This window comes from Salvelinus fontinalis, chromosome 11 (genome assembly GCF_029448725.1).
Source record: "Salvelinus fontinalis isolate EN_2023a chromosome 11, ASM2944872v1, whole genome shotgun sequence".
In the NCBI taxonomy this organism is placed as follows: Eukaryota; Metazoa; Chordata; class Actinopteri; order Salmoniformes; family Salmonidae; genus Salvelinus; species Salvelinus fontinalis.
The window spans coordinates 53,371,415-53,393,402 of record NC_074675.1 but is presented as its reverse complement, the minus strand read 5'-3'; the positions used below and the strand labels follow the sequence as shown (position 1 = coordinate 53,393,402).

The window sequence follows — 21,988 nt, the reverse complement described above, 5'->3', positions numbered from 1 at the left end:
ATACAGGGAGTCTATATGAGGCTGTGAGAGATGGTACACCCATAAAACTGTCCCTCACACAGAGAGTCTATATGAGGCTGTGAGAGATGGTAAACACATAAAACTGTCCCTCATACGGAGAGTCTATATGAGGCTGTGAGAGATGGTACACCCATAAAACTGTCCCTCACACAGAGAGTCTATATGAGGCTGTGAGAGATGGTAAACCCATAAAACTGTCCCTCATACAGAGAGTCTATATGAGGCTGTGAGAGATGGTACACCCATAAAACTGTCCCTCATACGGAGAGTCTACATGAGGCCGTGAGAGATGGTACACCCATAAAACTGTCCCTCAAACAGAGAGTCTATATGAGGCTGTGAGAGATGGTACACAAATAAAACTGTCCCTCATACAGAGAGTCTATATGAGGCTGTGAGAGATGGTACACCCATAAAACTGTCCCTCATACAGAGAGTCTACATGAGGCTGTAAGAGATGGTACACCCATAAAACTGTCCCTCATACAGAGAGTCTACATGAGGCTGTAAGAGATGGTACACCCATAAAACTGTCCCTCATACAGAGAGTCTACATGAGGCTGTGAGAGATGGTACACCCATAAAATTGTCCCTCATACAGAGAGTCTATATGAGGCTGTGAGAGATGGTACACCCATAAAACTGCCCCTCACACAGATGGTCTATATGAGGCTGTGAGAGACGGTAAACCCATAAAACTGTCCCTCATACAGAGAGTCTACATGAGGCTGTAAGAGATGGTACACCCATAAAACTGTCCCTCTGGTTCAACAACTTACAGAAGGGTGTTATAATGAAGGGACTGATCTTTAGCGACAGATGAAAGGTGGATGAGGAGGAAGAGGGATGAATGTGGACTGTGTTCCAGAGTGTCTTTTAGCTCAAATTCCTGCTAACGGTCAGCCAAAACCTGCCCGTGGCTGGCTGTCTCCCAGTACTCAAGATATTAACGACAGAAGAAAGGAGGATGAGGAAGTGAGGGATGAACGGAAGGAGGAACTGTGGGAGGACAGACGCATGGAAAGCCGTCTCCCTGTGGATGGGTCTCCATGTGGATGCTGTCTCATTGTGGGTGCTGTCTCCTTGTAGATGCTGTATCCTTGTACTGTAGATGCTGACTCCGTGTCGATTCTGGTCTATCTATGGATGCTGGCATATCTGCCTGTCAGGGAGTCATCGCGTGCCACGCTCACCGCTCGGCCGAGTGTAACTGAGGCAATGTACCCCATAAAATATTCACCTAAGTTGTCTTTCCTAAAGTATAAAAAAGGGGGGACGGGAACAAACTGTGGTGCGATGGAGAGTTATCCAAATGCACCGTGTCAGGTCTACTTAGGCTTTCTTCCAAGAGGGGCGAAGAGGGGAGCGGCAGGGGGTCCATTAAATGTTCATACAGGTTCATACATTTTAAGCCCCCGCCATGGGGTTTAACTCCACCATTTTAAGCCTCCCCAATGGGGTTTAACTCCACCATTTTAAGCCCCCGCCATGGGGTTTAACTCCACCATTTTAAGCCTCCCCAATGGGGTTTAACTCCACCATTTTAAGCCTCCCCATGGGGTTTAACTCCACCATTTTAAGCCCCCCCATGGCGTTTAACTCAACCATTTTAAGCTCCCCCCATGGCGATTAACTCCACCATTTTAAGCTCCCCCATGGCGATTAACTCCACCATTTTAAGCTCCCCCCATGGAGTTTAACTCCACCATTTTAAGCTCCCCCATGGCGATTAACTCCACCATTTTAAGCTCCCCCATGGCGATTAACTCAACCATTTTAAGCTCCCCCCATGGCGTTTAACTCCACCATTTTAAGCTCCCCCATGGCGATTAACTCCACCATTTTAAGCTCCCCCCATGGAGTTTAACTCCACAATTTTAAGCTCCCCCCATGGCGATTAACTCCACCATTTTAAGCTCCCCCCATGGCGTTTAACTCCACCATTTTAAGCTCCCCCCATGGCGATCAACTCCACCATTTTAAGCTCCCCCATTTTAAGCTCCCCCCATGGCGATCAACTCCACCATTTTAAGCTCCCCCATTTTAAGCTCCCCCCATGGAGTTTAACTCCACCATTTTAAGCCCCCCTGGAGTTTAACTCCACCATTTTAGGCCCCCCATGGCGTTTAACCCCTGCTGTAGAAAGACTCCTGGTTCTCTAAGATATACACTCTAAACCATCCTGTAGCCCTGTTTCTCCTCCCCCAATTAGTTTCATCTTTAGTTAACACTTTATTTAATCCTTTAAAGATCTTGTCGCTTTGTCTCACATTCTTCAGAAGTTTGGCATATACACTGAGTGTACAAAATATGAGGAACACCTTTCTAATATTGAGTTGCACCACCACTCCCATTTTGCCCTCAGAACATCATCAATTTGTTTGGGCATGGACTCTACAAGGTGTCGATAGCGTTCCACAGGGATGCTGGCCCATGTTGAATTCAATGCTTTCCACAGACGTGTCCAGTTGGCTGGATGTCCTTTTGAGTCCTGGATCATTCTTGATACACTCAGGAAACTGTTGAGTGTGAAAAACCCAGCAGCGTTGCAGTTCTTGACACACTCAAACCGGTGCACCTACTACCAAACCTCGTTCAAAGGCTCTTAAATATTTTGTCTTGCCCATTCACCTTCTGAATGGCACACATACACAATCCATGTCTCAATTGTCTTAAGGCTTAACAATCCTTCTTTAAACTGTCTCCTCCCCTTCATTTACACTGATTGAAGTGACATCAATAAGGGATCGTAGCTTTGACCTGGATTCACCAAGTCAGTTTGTCATGGAAAGAGCAGGAGTTCCTAATATTTTGTACAGTCACTGTAAATGTCAACAAAGTTATAATAGGTGCCTGCTATGCATGGTGTGCACTCCTCGTACCACATGTATAATAAATCATTTCCATTCTGTCATCGGGGAGATTCTCCTCATTTAACAAACCAATCCTCTGGAGTATTATCTACAGCTGGCAGCCAGTTAAAAGCCTGTCTTTATGCTTAGCATATAACAATTAGTTACTATGAAAATCTGATTTTTATTTGAACTTGATGAATGTGTGAGTGGTAAGAGGTGTAGTAACCAGATCAATGAGTGAGAGGTAAGAGGTGTAGTAACGAGATCAATGTGTGAGAGGTAAGAGGTGTAGTAACGAGATCAATGTGTGAGAGGTAAGAGGTGTAGTAACGAGATCAATGTGAGAGGTAAGAGGTGTAGTAACCAGATCAATGTGAGAGGTAAGAGGTATACTAACCAGATCAATGTGAGAGGTAAGAGGTGTAGTAACCAGATCAATGTGAGAGGTAAGAGGTGTAGTAACCAGATCAATGTGAGAGGTAAGAGGTGTAGTAACCAGATCAATGTGAGAGGTAAGAGGTATACTAACCAGATCAATGTGTGAGGTAAGAGGTATACTAACCAGATCAATGTGAGAGGTAAGAGGTGTACTAACCAGATCAATGTGAGAGGTAAGAGGTGTAGTAACCAGATCAATGTGAGAGGTAAGAGGTGTAGTAACCAGATCAATGTGAGAGGTAAGAGGTGTAGTAACCAGATCAATGTGTGAGGTAAGAGGTATACTAACCAGATCAATGTGAGAGGTAAGAGGTGTAGTAACCAGATCAATGTGAGAGAGGTAAGAGGTACACTAACCAGATCAATGTGAGAGGTAAGAGGTGTAGTAACCAGATCAATGTGTGAGGTAAGAGGTATACTAACCAGATCAATGTGAGAGGTAAGAGGTGTAGTAACCAGATCAATGTGAGAGAGGTAAGAGGTATACTAACCAGATCAATGTGAGAGGTAAGAGGTGTAGTAACCAGATCAATGTGTGAGGTAAGAGGTGTAGTAACCAGATCAATGTGTGAGGTAAGAGGTGTACTAACCAGATCAATGTGAGAGGTAAGAGGTATACTAACCAGATCAATGTGTGAGGTAAGAGGTATACTAACCAGATCAATGTGAGAGGTAAGAGGTGTACTAACCAGATCAATGTGTGAGGTAAGAGGTGTAGTAACCAGATCAATGTGAGAGGTAAGAGGTGTACTAACCAGATCAATGTGTGAGGTAAGAGGTGTACTAACCAGATCAATGTGTGAGGTAAGAGGTGTAGTAACCAGATCAATGTGAGAGGTAAGAGGTGTACTAACCAGATCAATGTGTGAGGTAAGAGGTATACTAACCAGATCAATGTGTGAGGTAAGAGGTGTACTAACCAGATCAATGTGAGAGGTAAGAGGTGTACTAACCAGATCAATGTGTGAGGTAAGAGGTATACTAACCAGATCAATGTGAGAGGTAAGAGGTGTACTAACCAGATCAATGTGTGAGGTAAGAGGTATACTAACCAGATCAATGTGTGAGTGGTAAGAGGTGTAGTAACCAGATCAATGTGTGAGGTAAGAGGTGTACTAACCAGATCAATGTGTGAGGTAAGAGGTGTACTAACCAGATCAATGTGTGAGGTAAGAGGTGTAGTAACCAGATCAATGTGTGAGGTAAGAGGTGTACTAACCAGATCAATGTGTGAGGTAAGAGGTGTAGTAACCAGATCAATGTGTGAGGTAAGAGGTGTACTAACCAGATCAATGTGTGAGGTAAGAGGTGTAGTAACCAGATCAATGTGTGAGGTAAGAGGTATACTAACCAGATCAATGTGAGAGGTAAGAGGTATACTAACCAGATCAATGTGAGAGGTAAGAGGTGTACTAACCAGATCAATGTGAGAGGTAAGAGGTGTACTAACCAGATCAATGTGAGAGGTAAGAGGTGTAGTAACCAGATCAATGTGTGAGGTAAGAGGTGTACTAACCAGATCAATGTGTGAGGTAAGAGGTGTAGTAACCAGATCAATGTGAGAGGTAAGAGGTGTACTAACCAGATCAATGTGTGAGGTAAGAGGTATACTAACCAGATCAATGTGTGAGGTAAGAGGTGTACTAACCAGATCAATGTGAGAGGTAAGAGGTGTACTAACCAGATCAATGTGTGAGGTAAGAGGTATACTAACCAGATCAATGTGAGAGGTAAGAGGTGTACTAACCAGATCAATGTGTGAGGTAAGAGGTATACTAACCAGATCAATGTGTGAGTGGTAAGAGGTGTAGTAACCAGATCAATGTGTGAGGTAAGAGGTGTACTAACCAGATCAATGTGTGAGGTAAGAGGTGTACTAACCAGATCAATGTGTGAGGTAAGAGGTGTAGTAACCAGATCAATGTGTGAGGTAAGAGGTGTACTAACCAGATCAATGTGTGAGGTAAGAGGTGTAGTAACCAGATCAATGTGTGAGGTAAGAGGTGTACTAACCAGATCAATGTGTGAGGTAAGAGGTGTAGTAACCAGATCAATGTGTGAGGTAAGAGGTATACTAACCAGATCAATGTGAGAGGTAAGAGGTATACTAACCAGATCAATGTGAGAGGTAAGAGGTGTACTAACCAGATCAATGTGAGAGGTAAGAGGTGTACTAACCAGATCAATGTGAGAGGTAAGAGGTGTACTAACCAGATCAATGTGAGAGGTAAGAGGTGTACTAACCAGATCAATGTGAGAGGTAAGAGGTGTACTAACCAGATCAATGTGTGAGGTAAGAGGTGTAGTAACCAGATCAATGTGTGAGGTAAGAGGTATACTAACCAGATCAATGTGAGAGGTAAGAGGTATACTAACCAGATCAATGTGAGAGGTAAGAGGTGTACTAACCAGATCAATGTGAGAGGTAAGAGGTGTACTAACCAGATCAATGTGAGAGGTAAGAGGTGTACTAACCAGATCAATGTGAGAGGTAAGAGGTGTACTAAGCAGATCAATGTGAGAGGTAAGAGGTGTACTAACCAGATCAATGTGAGAGGTAAGAGGTGTACTAACCAGATCAATGTGTGAGGTAAGAGGTGTACTAACCAGATCAATGTGAGAGGTAAGAGGTGTACTAACCAGATCAATGTGTGAGGTAAGAGGTGTACTAACCAGATCAATGTGAGAGAGGTAAGAGGTATACTAACCAGATCAATGTGAGAGAGGTAAGAGGTGTACTAACCAGATCAATGTGAGAGGTAAGAGGTTAACTAACCAGATCAATGTGAGAGGTAAGAGGTGTACTAACCAGATCAATGTGAGAGGTAAGAGGTATAGTAACCAGATCAATGTGAGAGAGGTAAGAGGTATACTAACCAGATCAATGTGAGAGAGGTAAGAGGTGTACTAACGGTATCGATGTGTGAGGTAAGAGGTGTACTAACGGTATCGATGTGTGAGGTAAGAGGTGTACTAACCAGATCAATGTGAGAGGTAAGAGGTGTACTAACGGTATCGATGTGTGAGAGAGGTAAGAGGTGTAGTAACCAGATCAATGTGTGAGGTAAGAGGTGTACTAACCAGATCAATGTGTGAGGTAAGAGGTGTACTAACCAGATCAATGTGAGAGAGGTAAGAGGTGTAGTAACCAGATCAATGTGTGAGGTAAGAGGTGTACTAACCAGATCAATGTGTGAGGTAAGAGGTATACTAACCAGATCAATGTGTGAGGTAAGAGGTGTACTAACCAGATCAATGTGTGAGGTAAGAGGTATACTAACCAGATCAATGTGTGAGGTAAGAGGTATACTAACCAGATCAATGTGTGAGGTAAGAGGTGTAGTAACCAGATCAATGTGAGAGAGGTAAGAGGTATACTAACCAGATCAATGTGAGAGGTAAGAGGTGTAGTAACCAGATCAATGTGAGAGAGGTAAGAGGTGTACTAACCAGATCAATGTGAGAGGTAAGAGGTTAACTAACCAGATCAATGTGAGAGAGGTAAGAGGTTAACTAACCAGATCAATGTGAGAGGTAAGAGGTTAACTAACCAGATCAATGTGTGAGGTAAGAGGTTAACTAACCAGATCAATGTGAGAGGTAAGAGGTGTACTAACCAGATCAATGTGAGAGGTAAGAGGTGTACTAACCAGATCAATGTGAGAGGTAAGAGGTTAACTAACGAGATCAATGTGAGAGAGGTAAGAGGTGTACTAACCAGATCAATGTGAGAGGTAAGAGGTTAACTAACCAGATCAATGTGAGAGAGGTAAGAGGTTAACTAACCAGATCAATGTGAGAGAGGTAAGAGGTGTAGTAACCAGATCAATGTGAGAGAGGTAAGAGGTTAACTAACCAGATCAATGTGTGAGAGGTAAGAGGTATACTAACCAGATCAATGTGAGAGAGGTAAGAGGTGTAGTAACCAGATCAATGTGAGAGAGGTAAGAGGTGTAGTAACGAGATCAATGTGAGAGGTAAGAGGTATACTAACCAGATCAATGTGAGAGAGGTAAGAGGTGTAGTAACCAGATCAATGTGAGAGAGGTAAGAGGTGTAGTAACCAGATCAATGTGAGAGAGGTAAGAGGTGTACTAACCAGATCAATGTGAGAGGTAAGAGGTTAACTAACCAGATCAATGTGAGAGAGGTAAGAGGTTAACTAACCAGATCAATGTGAGAGAGGTAAGAGGTGTAGTAACCAGATCAATGTGAGAGAGGTAAGAGGTTAACTAACCAGATCAATGTGTGAGAGGTAAGAGGTATACTAACCAGATCAATGTGAGAGGTAAGAGGTTAACTAACCAGATCAATGTGTGAGAGGTAAGAGGTGTACTAACCAGATCAATGTGAGAGGTAAGAGGTTAACTAACCAGATCAATGTGTGAGAGGTAAGAGGTTAACTAACCAGATCAATGTGTGAGAGGTAAGAGGTGTACTAACCAGATCAATGTGAGAGGTAAGAGGTTAACTAACCAGATCAATGTGTGAGAGGTAAGAGGTGTACTAACCAGATCAATGTGAGAGGTAAGAGGTTAACTAACCAGATCAATGTGTGAGAGGTAAGAGGTGTACTAACCAGATCAATGTGTGAGAGGTAAGAGGTGTACTAACCAGATCAATGTGAGAGGTAAGAGGTATACTAACCAGATCAATGTGAGAGAGGTAAGAGGTGTACTAACCAGATCAATGTGTGAGAGGTAAGAGGTTAACTAACCAGATCAATGTGTGAGAGGTAAGAGGTGTACTAACCAGATCAATGTGAGAGGTAAGAGGTTAACTAACCAGATCAATGTGTGAGAGGTAAGAGGTGTACTAACCAGATCAATGTGTGAGAGGTAAGAGGTGTACTAACCAGATCAATGTGAGAGGTAAGAGGTATACTAACCAGATCAATGTGTGAGAGGTAAGAGGTGTACTAACCAGATCAATGTGTGAGAGGTAAGAGGTTAACTAACCAGATCAATGTGTGAGAGGTAAGAGGTGTACTAACCAGATCAATGTGAGAGGTAAGAGGTATACTAACCAGATCAATGTGTGAGAGGTAAGAGGTGTACTAACCAGATCAATGTGTGAGAGGTAAGAGGTGTACTAACCAGATCAATGTGAGAGGTAAGAGGTATACTAACCAGATCAATGTGTGAGAGGTAAGAGGTATACTAACCAGATCAATGTGTGAGAGGTAAGAGGTGTACTAACCAGATCAATGTGTGAGAGGTAAGAGGTGTACTAACCAGATCAATGTGTGAGAGGTAAGAGGTTAACTAACCAGATCAATGTGTGAGAGGTAAGAGGTGTACTAACCAGATCAATGTGAGAGGTAAGAGGTATACTAACCAGATCAATGTGAGAGGTAAGAGGTTAACTAACCAGATCAATGTGTGAGAGGTAAGAGGTGTACTAACCAGATCAATGTGTGAGAGGTAAGAGGTGTACTAACCAGATCAATGTGAGAGGTAAGAGGTATACTAACCAGATCAATGTGTGAGAGGTAAGAGGTGTACTAACCAGATCAATGTGTGAGAGGTAAGAGGTTAACTAACCAGATCAATGTGTGAGAGGTAAGAGGTGTACTAACCAGATCAATGTGAGAGGTAAGAGGTATACTAACCAGATCAATGTGAGAGAGGTAAGAGGTTAACTAACCAGATCAATGTGTGAGAGGTAAGAGGTGTAGTAACGGTATCGATGTGTGAGGTAAGAGGTATACTAACCAGATCAATGTGAGAGGTAAGAGGTGTAGTAACGGTATCGATGTGTGAGGTAAGAGGTGTACTAACGGTATCGATGTGTGTGCTGTTCTTTGTAGTTTTTTTGAGCTGCGACATAACCTTTCTAGAGTCAGCCCGAGTCCCTTGAAGTCATGGGCCATATCATGAATTGGCTCCCATTCGCATAAGACAACACATTGCTGAAAGATTAGAGAGGCCATAGGAGAGAGGCAAAATAGTTAGGACTAAGAAACACTACAATTTCTCTGCTCCAAACCATCACAAAGTTGGAAGGTTCAAATGAACTTCGTTGCCTTTTTCGAGAAAATGAATCTCCTGAATCCAAAAAATATCAGCAACTTCAAACAATGTTATGTCAAGTGCTCAGTTTAAACAAATACTTTGTCTCTACTTGTGCTGATGGGCAAAGGAGACCAGATATGTATGGATATATGCATAAATCAGCCTCCAAAGACAAAGAATGGGAGAGATCCAGGGCAAGAGATAACTTGCATGGAACAAGCGGTGGGTTGGTGGGGGGGCAGACACTAAAGTGGCATGATTTCCTATCTTCTCATGACGCGCCCCAACTCATAGTGAAGGCTGGTACAACTGCCGCCCACTCCCCTCGCCCCCTAATGCCACGCTGTAATGCTTTGATAAGATGAACTGGGCCAGCTTATAGTCAAAAAGAAAACAAAGGGGGTGGGGTGGGGGGGGGAGTCATTATGAGTGTTTTCTTTTTAAACAGCGGGCCGCTGTGGCAGTTGTCGTGGCAGCCGCCGCCGAGTGAGAGCTACTTATGTAGCGCGACGTGGCCCGGAGTATTTGTGAGAAGGAGCCATTAGCTGCCGCCGTGCTAGCTGCTCGAGCACAACACAATTAGAGAACAGAAACAGGCCCACAGTCCCTTAGTATCTGTGTGAAAAGGTCACTTCTGTCAACATTATTATAATCTCCTGTTTTCCTGTCAGGATTGTTGATTCACATGCCTGGGAAGAAGAACGAAAAAGGAAAGCAGGCGGAACAGAGAGACAGTGACAGGAGCGTCGAGGCGCTGGGTCGGTGTGATAAATATTACATTATCAAACAGTATAAATATATCTGGATGTGATGGGAGTGACTCATCACATTCTCTCGACTCCAGTTTGGAAACACACACACACAAAAAAAAATAATATCTAAAGATCACAGAGGGCATTCATAAGAAACAGCCCTTTCAAGGTACTGTATATAAAACCGTTAAGTTGTACTGTAGTATAGTTGTATAAATACAGCAATAGAACTTCAATAGAAGATTGATTTTAACCTCTTTTTTGTGTTAAGATAATTCCTATATCTGCGTCGTTTCCACGGCACCAGCTTCCTCTACTTAAACGATTGACGTATCCATTCAAATCAACAACAACAACAACAACAAGCCAAGAGGAATCAAAAACAAATAAAAGCTTCATGTTTTTAAAAAGTGTCATGAAGAAGAAGGGGACCTGAGGTGATTTCATATCTTCATTCCATGATAGACGACACCCAGTAAACCAGCTTGGGGCACGGGACAATCTAATCTTGACTGAATATAAATATTTTTTTAAAGTTATTTGGAAATGACCAGCTCCTTATCAATCCAGGGAGTATTTGTGCAGACTCTCTCAGTTGCTTAGTGAAGGGACTCAATCACAACGAGACGCGATAGGCCTCGGTCTCGTCCTCTCGCGCTCATCTTTTATCGGCACGGAGGAAATGAAAGGATGTTATCAGGAGCGGCGTTCGCTACACGGCGTCTCGGCGTCGGGAGACGGGGCCTCGTCTGCACGAGCCAATGGGCCTATTCTTCGGGGAACTCGCCCATCATATAAAAACAAGGGCTTGAAAATGCTTTGCTAGGAACTCGAAGAATGGGTTTGTCAAGACTGTGTGATGCTATGGTAACTGTTGGTGTGGACGGGTTAGTTGCTGTGTGTTGGTGTGTGTTGGTGTGGAGGGTTAGGTGGTGTGTGTTGGTGTGGAGGGTTAGGTGCTGTGTGTTGGTGTGGGCGGGTTAGGTGCTGTGTGTTGGTGTGGGCGGGTTAGGTGCTGTGTGTTGGTGTGGGCGGGTTAGGTGCTGTGTGTTGGTGTGTGTTGGTGTGGACGGGTTAGGTGCTGTGTGTTGGTGTGGACGGGTTAGGTGCTGTGTGTTGGTGTGGACGGGTTAGGTGCTGTGTGTTGGTGTGTGTTGGTGTGGACGAGTTAGGTGCTGTGTGTTGGTGTGGACGGGTTATGTGCTGTGTGTTGGTGTGTGTTGGTGTGGACGGGTTAGGTGGTGTGTGTTGGTGTGGAGGGTTAGGTGGTGTGTGTTGGTGTGGGCGGGTTAGGTGCTGTGTGTTGGTGTGGACGGGTTAGGTGCTGTGTGTTGGTGTGGACGGGTTATGTGCTGTGTGTTGGTGTGTGTTGGTGTGGACGGGTTAGGTGGTGTGTGTTGGTGTGGAGGGTTAGGTGGTGTGTGTTGGTGTGGACGGGTTAGGTGCTGTGTGTTGGTGTGTGTTGGTGTGGAGGGTTAGGTGGTGTGTGTTGGTATGGACGGGTTAGGTGCTGTGTGTTGGTGTGGACGGGTTAGGTGCTGTGTGTTGGTGTGGGCGGGTTAGGTGCTGTGTGTTGGTGTGGGCGGGTTAGGTGCTGTGTGTTGGTGTGGGCGGGTTAGGTGCTGTGTGTTGGTGTGGGCGGGTTAGGTGCTGTGTGTTGGTGTGTGTTGGTGTGGACGGGTTAGGTGGTGTGTGTTGGTGTGGACGGGTTAGGTGCTGTGTGTTGGTGTGGGCGGGTTAGTTGCTGTGTGTTGGTGTGGGCGGGTTAGGTGGTGTGTGTTGGTGTGGAGGGTTAGGTGGTGTGTGTTGGTGTGGACGGGTTAGGTGCTGTGTGTTGGTGTGGGCGGGTTAGTTGCTGTGTGTTGGTGTGGGCGGGTTAGGTGCTGTGTGTTGGTGTGGAGGGTTAGGTGGTGTGTGTTGGTGTGGACGGGTTAGGTGCTGTGTGTTGGTGTGTGTTGGTGTGTGTTGGTGTGGACGGGTTAGGTGCTGTGTGTTGGTGTGGACGGGTTAGGTGATGTGTGTTGGTGTGTGTTGGTGTGTGTTGGTGTGGACGGGTTAGGTGATGTGTGTTGGTGTGTGTTGGTGTGTGTTGGTGTGTGTTGGTGTGGACGGGTTAGGTGCTGTGTGTTGGTGTGTGTTGGTGTGGACGGGTTAGGTGCTGCGTGTTGGTGTGTGTTGGTGTGGACGGGTTAGGTGCTGTGTGTTGGTGTGGACGGGTTAGGTGATGTGTGTTGGTGTGTGTTGGTGTGTGTTGGTGTGGACGGGTTAGGTGATGTGTGTTGGTGTGTGTTGGTGTGTGTTGGTGTGTGTTGGTGTGGACGGGTTAGGTGCTGTGTGTTGGTGTGTGTTGGTGTGGACGGGTTAGGTGCTGCGTGTTGGTGTGTGTTGGTGTGGACGGGTTAGGTGCTGTGTGTTGGTGTGGACGGGTTAGGTGATGTGTGTTGGTGTGTGTTGGTGTGTGTTGGTGTGGACGGGTTAGGTGATGTGTGTTGGTGTGTGTTGGTGTGTGTTGGTGTGTGTTGGTATGGACGGGTTAGGTGCTGCGTGTTGGTGTGTGTTGGTGTGGACGGGTTAGGTGCTGTGTGTTGGTGTGTGTTGGTGTGGACGGGTTAGGTGGTGTGTGTTGGTGTGTGTTGGTGTGGACGGGTTAGGTGCTGTGTGTTGGTGTGTGTTGGTATGGACGGGTTAGGTGCTGTGTGTTGGTGTGTGTTGGTATGGACGGGTTAGGTGCTGTGTGTTGGTATGGACGGGTTAGGTGCTGTGTGTTGGTGTGGACGAGTTAGGTGCTGCGTGTTGGTGTGTGTTGGTGTGGACGGGTTAGGTGCTGTGTGTTGCTGTGTGTTGGTGTGGACGGGTTAGGTGCTGTGTGTTGGTGTGTGTTGGGGGCAACCCAGTATAAGCCACTGTGTTAGAGTGATGCTTTAGCCTCTCCAACCACAAGTGAGACGGAACTAACAAACGACCTGGAATAGCAAGATGATGCAGTTCAAAGAGGTAAGTAGAGAGGTCAGAGTGTAACAGGGTATTGATGTACCATGATGATGGAGAGGGCAGAGGTCAGAGTGTAACAGGGTATTGATGTACCATGATGATGGAGAGGTCAGAGGTCAGAGTGTAACAGGGTATTGATGTACCATGATGATGGAGAGGGTAGAGAGGTCAGAGAGTAACAGGGTATTGATGTACCATGATGATGGAGAGGGTAGAGGTCAGAGTGTAACAGGGTATTGATGTACCATGATGATGGAGAGGGTAGAGGTCAGAGGTCATAGTGTAACAGGGTATTGATGTACCATGATGACGAAGAGGGTAGAGAGGTCAGAGTGTAACAGGGTATTGATGTACCATGATGATGGAGAGGGTAGAGGTCAGAGTGTAACAGGGTATTGATGTACCATGATGATGGAGAGGGTAGAGGTCAGAGGTCAGAGTGTAACAGGGTATTGATGTACCATGATGATGGAGAGGGTAGAGAGGTCAGAGTGTAACAGGGTATTGATGTACCATGATGACGGAGAGGTCAGAGTGTAACAGGGTATTGATGTACCATGAAGATGGAGAGGGTAGAGGTCAGAGTGTAACAGGGTATTGATGTACCATGATGATGGAGAGGTCAGAGGTCAGAGTGTAACAGGGTATTGATGTACCATGATGATGGAGAGGTCAGAGAGGTCAGAGTGTAACAGGGTATTGATGTACCATGATGATGGAGAGGGTAGAGGTCAGAGTGTAACAGGGTATTGATGTACCATGATGATGAAGAGGGTAGAGGTCAGAGTGTAACAGGGTATTGATGTACCATGATGATGGAGAGGTCAGAGGTCAAAGCGTAACGGGGTATTGATGTACCATGATGATGGAGAGGTCAGAGGTCAGAGTGTAACAGGGTATTGACGTACCATGATGATGGAGAGGTCAGAGTGTAACAGGGTATTGATGTACCATGATGATGGAGAGGGTAGAGGTCAGAGTGTAACAGGGTATTGATGTACCATGATGATGGAGAGGTCAGAGGTCAGAGTGTAACAGGGTATTGATGTACCATGATGATGGAGAGGGCAGAGTGTAACAGGGTATTGATGTACCATGATGATGGAGAGGTCAGAGGTCAGAGTGTAACAGGGTATTGATGTACCATGATGATGGAGAGGTCAGAGGTCAGAGTGTAACAGGGTATTGATGTACCATGATGATGGAGAGGGTAGAGGTCAGAGTGTAACAGGGTATTGATGTACCATGATGATGGAGAGGTCAGAGTGTAACAGGGTATTGATGTACCATGATGATGGAGAGGTCAGAGGTCAGAGTGTAACAGGGTATTGATGTACCATGATGATGGAGAGGTCAGAGTGTAACAGGGTATTGATGTACCATGATGATGGAGAGGGCAGAGGTCAGAGTGTAACAGGGTATTGATGTACCATGATGATGGAGAGGGTAGAGGTCAGAGTGTAACAGGGTATTGATGTACCATGATGATGGAGAGGGCAGAGGTCAGAGTGTAACAGGGTATTGATGTACCATGATGATGGAGAGGTCAGAGGTCAGAGTGTAACAGAGTATTGATGTACCATGATGATGGAGAGGTCAGAGGTCAGAGTGTAACAGGGTATTGATGTACCATGATGATGGAGAGGTCAGAGGTCAGAGTGTAACAGGGTATTGATGTACCATGATGATGGAGAGGTCAGAGTGTAACAGGGTATTGATGTACCATGATGATGGAGAGGGCAGAGGTCAGAGTGTAACAGGGTATCGATGTACCATGATGATGGAGAGGTCAGAGGTCAGAGTGTAACAGGGTATTGATGTACCATGATGATGGAGAGGGTAGAGGTCAGAGTGTAACAGGGTATTGATGTACCATGATGATGGAGAGGGTAGAGGTCAGAGTGTAACAGGGTATTGATGTACCATGATGATGGAGAGGTCAGAGTGTAACAGGGTATTGATGTACCATGATGATGGAGAGATCAGAGGTCAGAGTGTAACAGGGTATTGATGTACCATGATGATGGAGGGGTCAGAGTGTAACAGGGTATTGATGTACCATGATGATGGAGAGGTCAGAGGTCAGAGTGTAACAGGGTATTGATGTACCATGATGATGGAGAGGTCAGAGTGTAACAGGGTATTGATGTACCATGATGATGGAGAGGGCAGAGGTCAGAGTGTAACAGGGTATTGATGTACCATGATGATGGAGAGGTCATAGGTCAGAGTGTAACAGGGTATTGATGTACCATGATGATGGAGAGGGTAGAGGTCAGAGTGTAACAGGGTATTGATGTACCATGATGATGGAGAGGTCAGAGGTCAGAGTGTAACAGGGTATTGATGTACCATGATGATGGAGAGGTCAGAGTGTAACAGGGTATTGATGTACCATGATGATGGAGAGGTCAGCGTGTAACAGGGTATTGATGTACCATGATGATGGAGAGGGCAGAGGTCAGAGTGTAACAGGGTATTGATGTACCATGATGATGGAGAGGGTAGAGGTCAGAGTGTAACAGGGTATTGATGTACCATGATGATGGAGAGGTCAAAGGTCAGAGTGCAACAGGGTATTGATGTACCATGATGATGGAGAGGTCAGAGGTCAGAGTGCAACAGGGTATTGATGTACCATGATGATGGAGAGGTCAGAGGTCAGAGTGTAACAGGGTATTGATGTACCATGATGATGGAGAGGGTAGAGGTCAGAGTGTAACAGGGTATTGATGTACCATGATGATGGAGAGGTCAGAGTGTAACAGGGTATTGATGTACCATGATGATGGAGAGGTCAGAGGTCAGAGTGTAACAGGGTATTGATGTACCATGATGATGGAGAGGTCAGAGTGTAACAGGCTATTGATGTACCATGATGATGGAGAGGTCAGAGGTCAGAGTGTAACAGGGTATTGATGTACCATGATGATGGAGAGGGTAGAGGTCAGAGTGTAACAGGGTATTGATGTACCATGATGATGGAGAGGTCAGAGGTCAGAGTGTAACAGGGTATTGATGTACCATGATGATGGAGAGGTCAGAGGTCAGAGTGTAACAGGGTATTGATGTACCATGATGATGGAGAGGTCAGAGTGTAACAGGGTATTGATGTACCATGATGATGGAGAGGTCAGAGGTCAGAGTGTAACAGGGTATTGATGTACCATGATGATTGAGAGGTCAGAGGTCAGAGTGTAACAGGGTATTGATGTACCATGATGATGGAGAGGGCAGAGGTCAGAGTGTAACAGGGTATTGATGTACCATGATGATGGAGAGGGCAGAGGTCAGAGTGTAACAGGGTATTGATGTACCATGATGATGGAGAGGTCAGGGGTCAGAGTGTAACAGGGTATTGATGTACCATGATGATGGAGAGGTCAGAGGTCAGAGTGTAACAGGGTATTGATGTACCATGATGATGGAGAGGTCAGAGTGTAACAGGGTATTGATGTACCATGATGATGGAGAGGTCAGAGGTCAGAGTGTAACAGGGTATTGATGTACCATGATGATGGAGAGGGTAGAGGTCAGAGTGTAACAGGGTATTGATGTACCATGATGATGGAGAGGTCAGAGGTCAGAGTGTAACAGGGTATTGATGTACCATGATGATGGAGAGGGCAGAGGTCAGAGTGTAACAGGGTATTGATGTACCATGATGATGGAGAGGGTAGGGGTCAGAGTGTAACAGGGTATTGATGTACCATGATGATGGAGAGGTCAGAGAGGTCAGAGTGTAACAGGGTATTGATGTACCATGATGATGGAGAGGGTAGAGGTCAGAGTGTAACAGGGTATTGATGTACCATGATGATGGAGAGGGTAGAGAGGTCAGAGTGTAACAGGGTATTGATGTACCATGATGATGGAGAGTTCAGAGGTCAGAGTGTAACAGGGTATTGATGTACCATGATGATGGAGAGGGTAGAGGTCAGAGTGTAACAGGGTATTGATGTACCATGATGATGGAGAGGGTAGAGGTCAGAGTGTAACAGGGTATTGATGTACCATGATGATGGAGAGGTCAGAGGTCAGAGTGTAACAGGGTATTGATGTACCATGATGATGGAGAGGTCAGAGGTCAGAGTGTAACAGGGTATTGATGTACCATGATGACGGAGAGGTCAGAGGTCAGAGTGTAACAGGGTATTGATGTACCATGATGATGGAGAGGGTAGAGGTCAGAGTGTAACAGGGTATTGATGTACCATGATGATGGAGAGGTCAGAGTGTAACAGGGTATTGATGTACCATGATGATGGAGAGGTCATAGGTCAGAGTGTAACAGGGTATTGATGTACCATGATGATGGAGAGGTCAGAGGTCAGAGTGTAACAGGGTATTGATGTACCATGATGATGGAGAGGGTAGGGGTCAGAGTGTAACAGGGTATTGATGTACCATGATGATGGAGAGGGTAGAGGTCAGAGTGTAACAGGGTATTGATGTACCATGATGATGGAGAGGTCAGAGGTCAGAGAGTAACAGGGTATTGATGTACCATGATGATGGAGAGGGTAGAGGTCAGAGTGTAACAGGGTATTGATGTACCATGATGATGGAGAGGGCAGAGGTCAGAGTGTAACAGGGTATTGATGTACCATGATGATGGAGAGGTCAGAGGTCAGAGTGTAACAGGGTATTGATGTACCATGATGATGGAGAGGTCAGAGTGTAACAGGCTATTGATGTACCATGATGATGGAGAGGTCAGAGGTCAGAGTGTAACAGGGTATTGATGTACCATGATGATGGAGAGGGTAGAGGTCAGAGTGTAACAGGGTATTGATGTACCATGATGATGGAGAGGTCAGAGGTCAGAGTGTAACAGGGTATTGATGTACCATGATGATGGAGAGGTCAGAGGTCAGAGTGTAACAGGGTATTGATGTACCATGATGATGGAGAGGGTAGAGGTCAGAGTGTAACAGGGTATTGATGTACCATGATGATGGAGAGGGTAGAGAGGTCAGAGAGTAACAGGGTATTGATGTACGATGATGATGGAGAGGTCAGAGGTCAGAGTGTAACAGGGTATTGATGTACCATGATGATGGAGAGGTCAGAGGTCAGAGTGTAACAGGGTATTGATGTACCATGATGATGGAGAGGGTAGAGGTCAGAGTGTAACAGGGTATTGATGTATCATGATGATGGAGAGGTCAGAGGTCAGAGTGTAACAGGGTATTGATGTACCATGATGATGGAGAGGTCAGAGGTCAGAGTGTAACAGGGTATTGATGTACCATGATGATGGAGAGGGTAGAGGTCAGAGTGTAACAGGGTATTGATGTACCATGATGATGGAGAGGGTAGAGGTCAGAGTGTAACAGGGTATTGATGTACCATGATGATGGAGAGGGTAGAGGTCAGAGTGTAACAGGGTATTGATGTACCATGATGATGGAGAGTTCAGAGGTCAGAGTGTAACAGGGTATTGATTTACCATGATGATGGAGAGGGTAGAGGTCAGAGTGTAACAGGGTATTGATGTACCATGATGATGGAGAGGTCAGAGGTCAGAGTGTAACAGTGAGATGAGAGAGAGAGAAAGGGGCTGAGCTTACTGTCACATTGTCACCCGTCCTCAGACTGGTCCAGAGTGTCTCCTCAAACCTGGAGAAATCAACCCGGTGGGCCCCTCCTAGCAAAGCCTGGGGACAAAGACACTGATGAGGACAGGGCAAGACACACACTAAATGGAAACGCTCAAGAATAGTCTATAAACAAAAAGCGACATGAACTGTAACACACATACCAAAATACACTCTCTCACACACAAACATACCTGCTAACCCTGCGGGTACAGTAGTATAAGAAAAATGCATTAATAACTGATAGTAAACTGCACACTATCCATCTCAGGAGTCACTCTCCCAAACATACCCACCGCCCAGCACCAGTCACTCTCCCAAACATACCCACCGCCCAGCACCAGAGTCACTCTCCCAAACATACCCACCGCCCAGCACCAGAGTCACTCTCCAAACATACCCACCGCCCAGCACCAGAGTCACTCTCCAAACATACCCACCGCCCAGCACCAGTCACTGTCCCAAACATACCCACTGCCCAGCACCAGAGTCACTCTCCCAAACATACCCACCGCCCAGCACCAGAGTCACTCTCCCAAACATACCCACCGCCCAGCACCAGAGTCACTCTCTCAAACATACCCACCGCCCAGCACCAGAGTCACTCTCCAAACATACCCACCGCCCAGCACCAGAGTCACTCTCCAAACATACCTACCGCCCAGCACCAGAGTCACTCTCCCAAACATACCCACAGCCCAGCACCAGAGTCACTCTCCCAAACATACCCACCGCCCAGCACCAGTCACTCTCCCAAACATACCCACAGCCCAGCACCAGAGTCACTCTCCCAAACATACCCACCGCCCAGCACCAGAGTCACTCTCCAAACATACCCACCGCCCAGCACCAGAGTCACTCTCCCAAACATACCCACAGCCCAGCACCAGAGTCACTCTCCCAAACATACCCACAGCCCAGCACCAGTCACTCTCCAAACATACCCACCGCCCAGCACCAGAGTCACTCTCCCAAACATACCCACAGCCCAGCACCAGAGTCACTCTCCCAAACATACCCACAGCCCAGCACCAGTCACTCTCCAAACATACCCACCGCCCAGCACCAGAGTCACTCTCCCAAACATACCCACCACCCAGCACCAGAGTCACTCTCCCAAACATACCCACAGCCCAGCACCAGTCACTCTCCAAACATACCCACCGCCCAGCACCAGTCACTCTCCCAAACATACCCACAGCCCAGCACCAGAGTCACTCTCCCAAACATACCCACCGCCCAGCACCAGTCACTCTCCCAAACATACCCACAGCCCAGCACCAGAGTCACTCTCCCAAACATACCCACCGCCCAGCACCAGAGTCACTCTCCCAAACATACCCACAGCCCAGCACCAGTCACTCTCCAAACATACCCACCGCCCAGCACCAGAGTCACTCTCCCAAACATACCCACCGCCCAGCACCAGTCACTCTCCCAAACATACCCACAACCCAGCACCAGAGTCACTCTCCCAAACATACCCACCGCCCAGCACCAGAGTCACTCTCCCAAACATACCCACCGCCCAGCACCAGTAACTCTCCCAAACATACCCACCGCCCAGCACCAGAGTCACTCTCCCAAACATACCCACCGAACCATAAACAATTAATGAACATGCACCTGTGGAACGGTCGTTACGACACTAATAGCTTACAGACGGTAGGCAATTAAGGTCAGAGTTATGACAATTTAGGACACTAAGGAGCACTTTCTACTGACTCTGAAAAGCACCAAAAGAAAGATGCCCAGGGTCCCTGCTCATCTGTGTGAACGTGCCTTAGGCATGCTGCAAGGAGGCATGATGACTGCAGATGTGGCCAGGGAAATAAATTGCAATATCCGTACTGTGAAACGCCTAAGACACTGCTACAGGGAGACAGGACGGACAGCTGATCGTCCTCACAGTGGCAGACCACGTGTAACAACACCTGCACAGGATCGGTACATCCGAACATCACACCTGTAGGACAGATACAGGATGGCAACAACAACTGTCTGAGTTACACCAGGAACGCACCATCCCTCCATCAGTTCTCAGACTGTCCGCAATAGGCTGAGAGAGGCTGGACTGAGGGCTTGTAGGCCTGTTGTAAGGCAGGTCCTCACCAGACATCACCGGCAACAGCGTCGCCTATGGGCACAAACCCACCGTCGCTGGACCAGATAGGACTGGCAAAAAGTGCTCTTCACTGACGAGTCCCGGTTTTGTCTCACCAGGGGTGATGGTCGGATTCGCGTTTATCATCGAAGGAATGAACGTTAAACCGAGGCCTGTACTCTGGAGCGGGATCGATTTGGAGGTGGAGGGTCCGTTATGGTCTGGGGTGGTGTGTCACAGCATCATCGGACTGAGCTTGTTGTCATTGCAGGCAATCTGAATGCTGTGCATTACAAGGAAGACATCCTCCTCCCTCATGTGGTACCCTTTCTGCAGGCTCATCCTGACATCACCCTCCAGTATGACAATGCCACCAGCCATACTGCTCGTTCTGTGTGTGATTTCCTGCAAGACAGGACGGTCAGTGTTCTGCCATGGCCAGCGAAGAGCCAGGATCTCAATCCCATTGAGCACATCTGGGACCTGTTGGATCGGAGGGTGAGGGCTAGGGCCATTCCCCCCAGAAATGTCCGGGAACTTGCAGGTGCCTTGGTGGAATAGTGGGGTCACATCTCACAGCAAGACCTGGCAAATCTGGTGCAGTCCATGAGGAGGAGATGCACTGCAGTACTTAATGCAGCTGGTGGCCACACCAGATAATGACTGTTTCTTTTGATTTTGACCCCCCCTTTGTTCAGGGACACATTATTCCATTTCTGTTAGTCACATATCTGTGGAACTTGTTCAGTTTATGTCTCAGTTGTTGAATCTTATGTTCATACAAATATTTACACATGTTAAGGTTTGCTGAAAATAAACGCAGTTGACAGTGAGAGGACGTTTCTTATATACATCTAACAACATAATTAATTAGATCCATAAGTAATTCAACCAATCAAAAAGTGTCAGATTCATACAAACAACATTTGAACATTTTACAGAGAACAGACATATTTTTCTAAATTCTATTCAAAGGTTTTGAAAATCTGGTTTAAAAGTCATGATTTTACTATTTTGTTAATTTGGTATGTAAATAGAATTTCCCCTCCAAAAAAATGATGTAATAGAAGATAAAAAAAGATTAAAATCATCAAAATGATCCTTACTGTGCAGGGTCCCCTTTATCGTGTTTTATTATGTTTCAGTAGTGAACAACGTAGTGTGGTGGTTAGGAATTCAGGTAAATATTTCAAATATGCAATACAAAGTGTGT

At 46.1% G+C, this 21,988-nt stretch overlaps 1 protein-coding gene across 5 annotated transcripts in view; it reads right to left on the bottom strand.

Annotated features, from left to right (window-relative positions):
* Window positions 1-21,988, bottom strand: part of LOC129865935 (glucosidase 2 subunit beta-like) — a 316,514-nt gene that overhangs the window by 225,259 nt on the left and 69,267 nt on the right. For all 5 annotated transcript variants that reach the window (XM_055939022.1, XM_055939023.1, XM_055939025.1 and 2 more), the window contains exon 9: window positions 18,645-18,731. In XM_055939022.1, coding sequence (XP_055794997.1) covers window positions 18,645-18,731 — 87 coding nt within the window. The remainder of the gene's footprint in view (window positions 1-18,644; window positions 18,732-21,988) is intronic.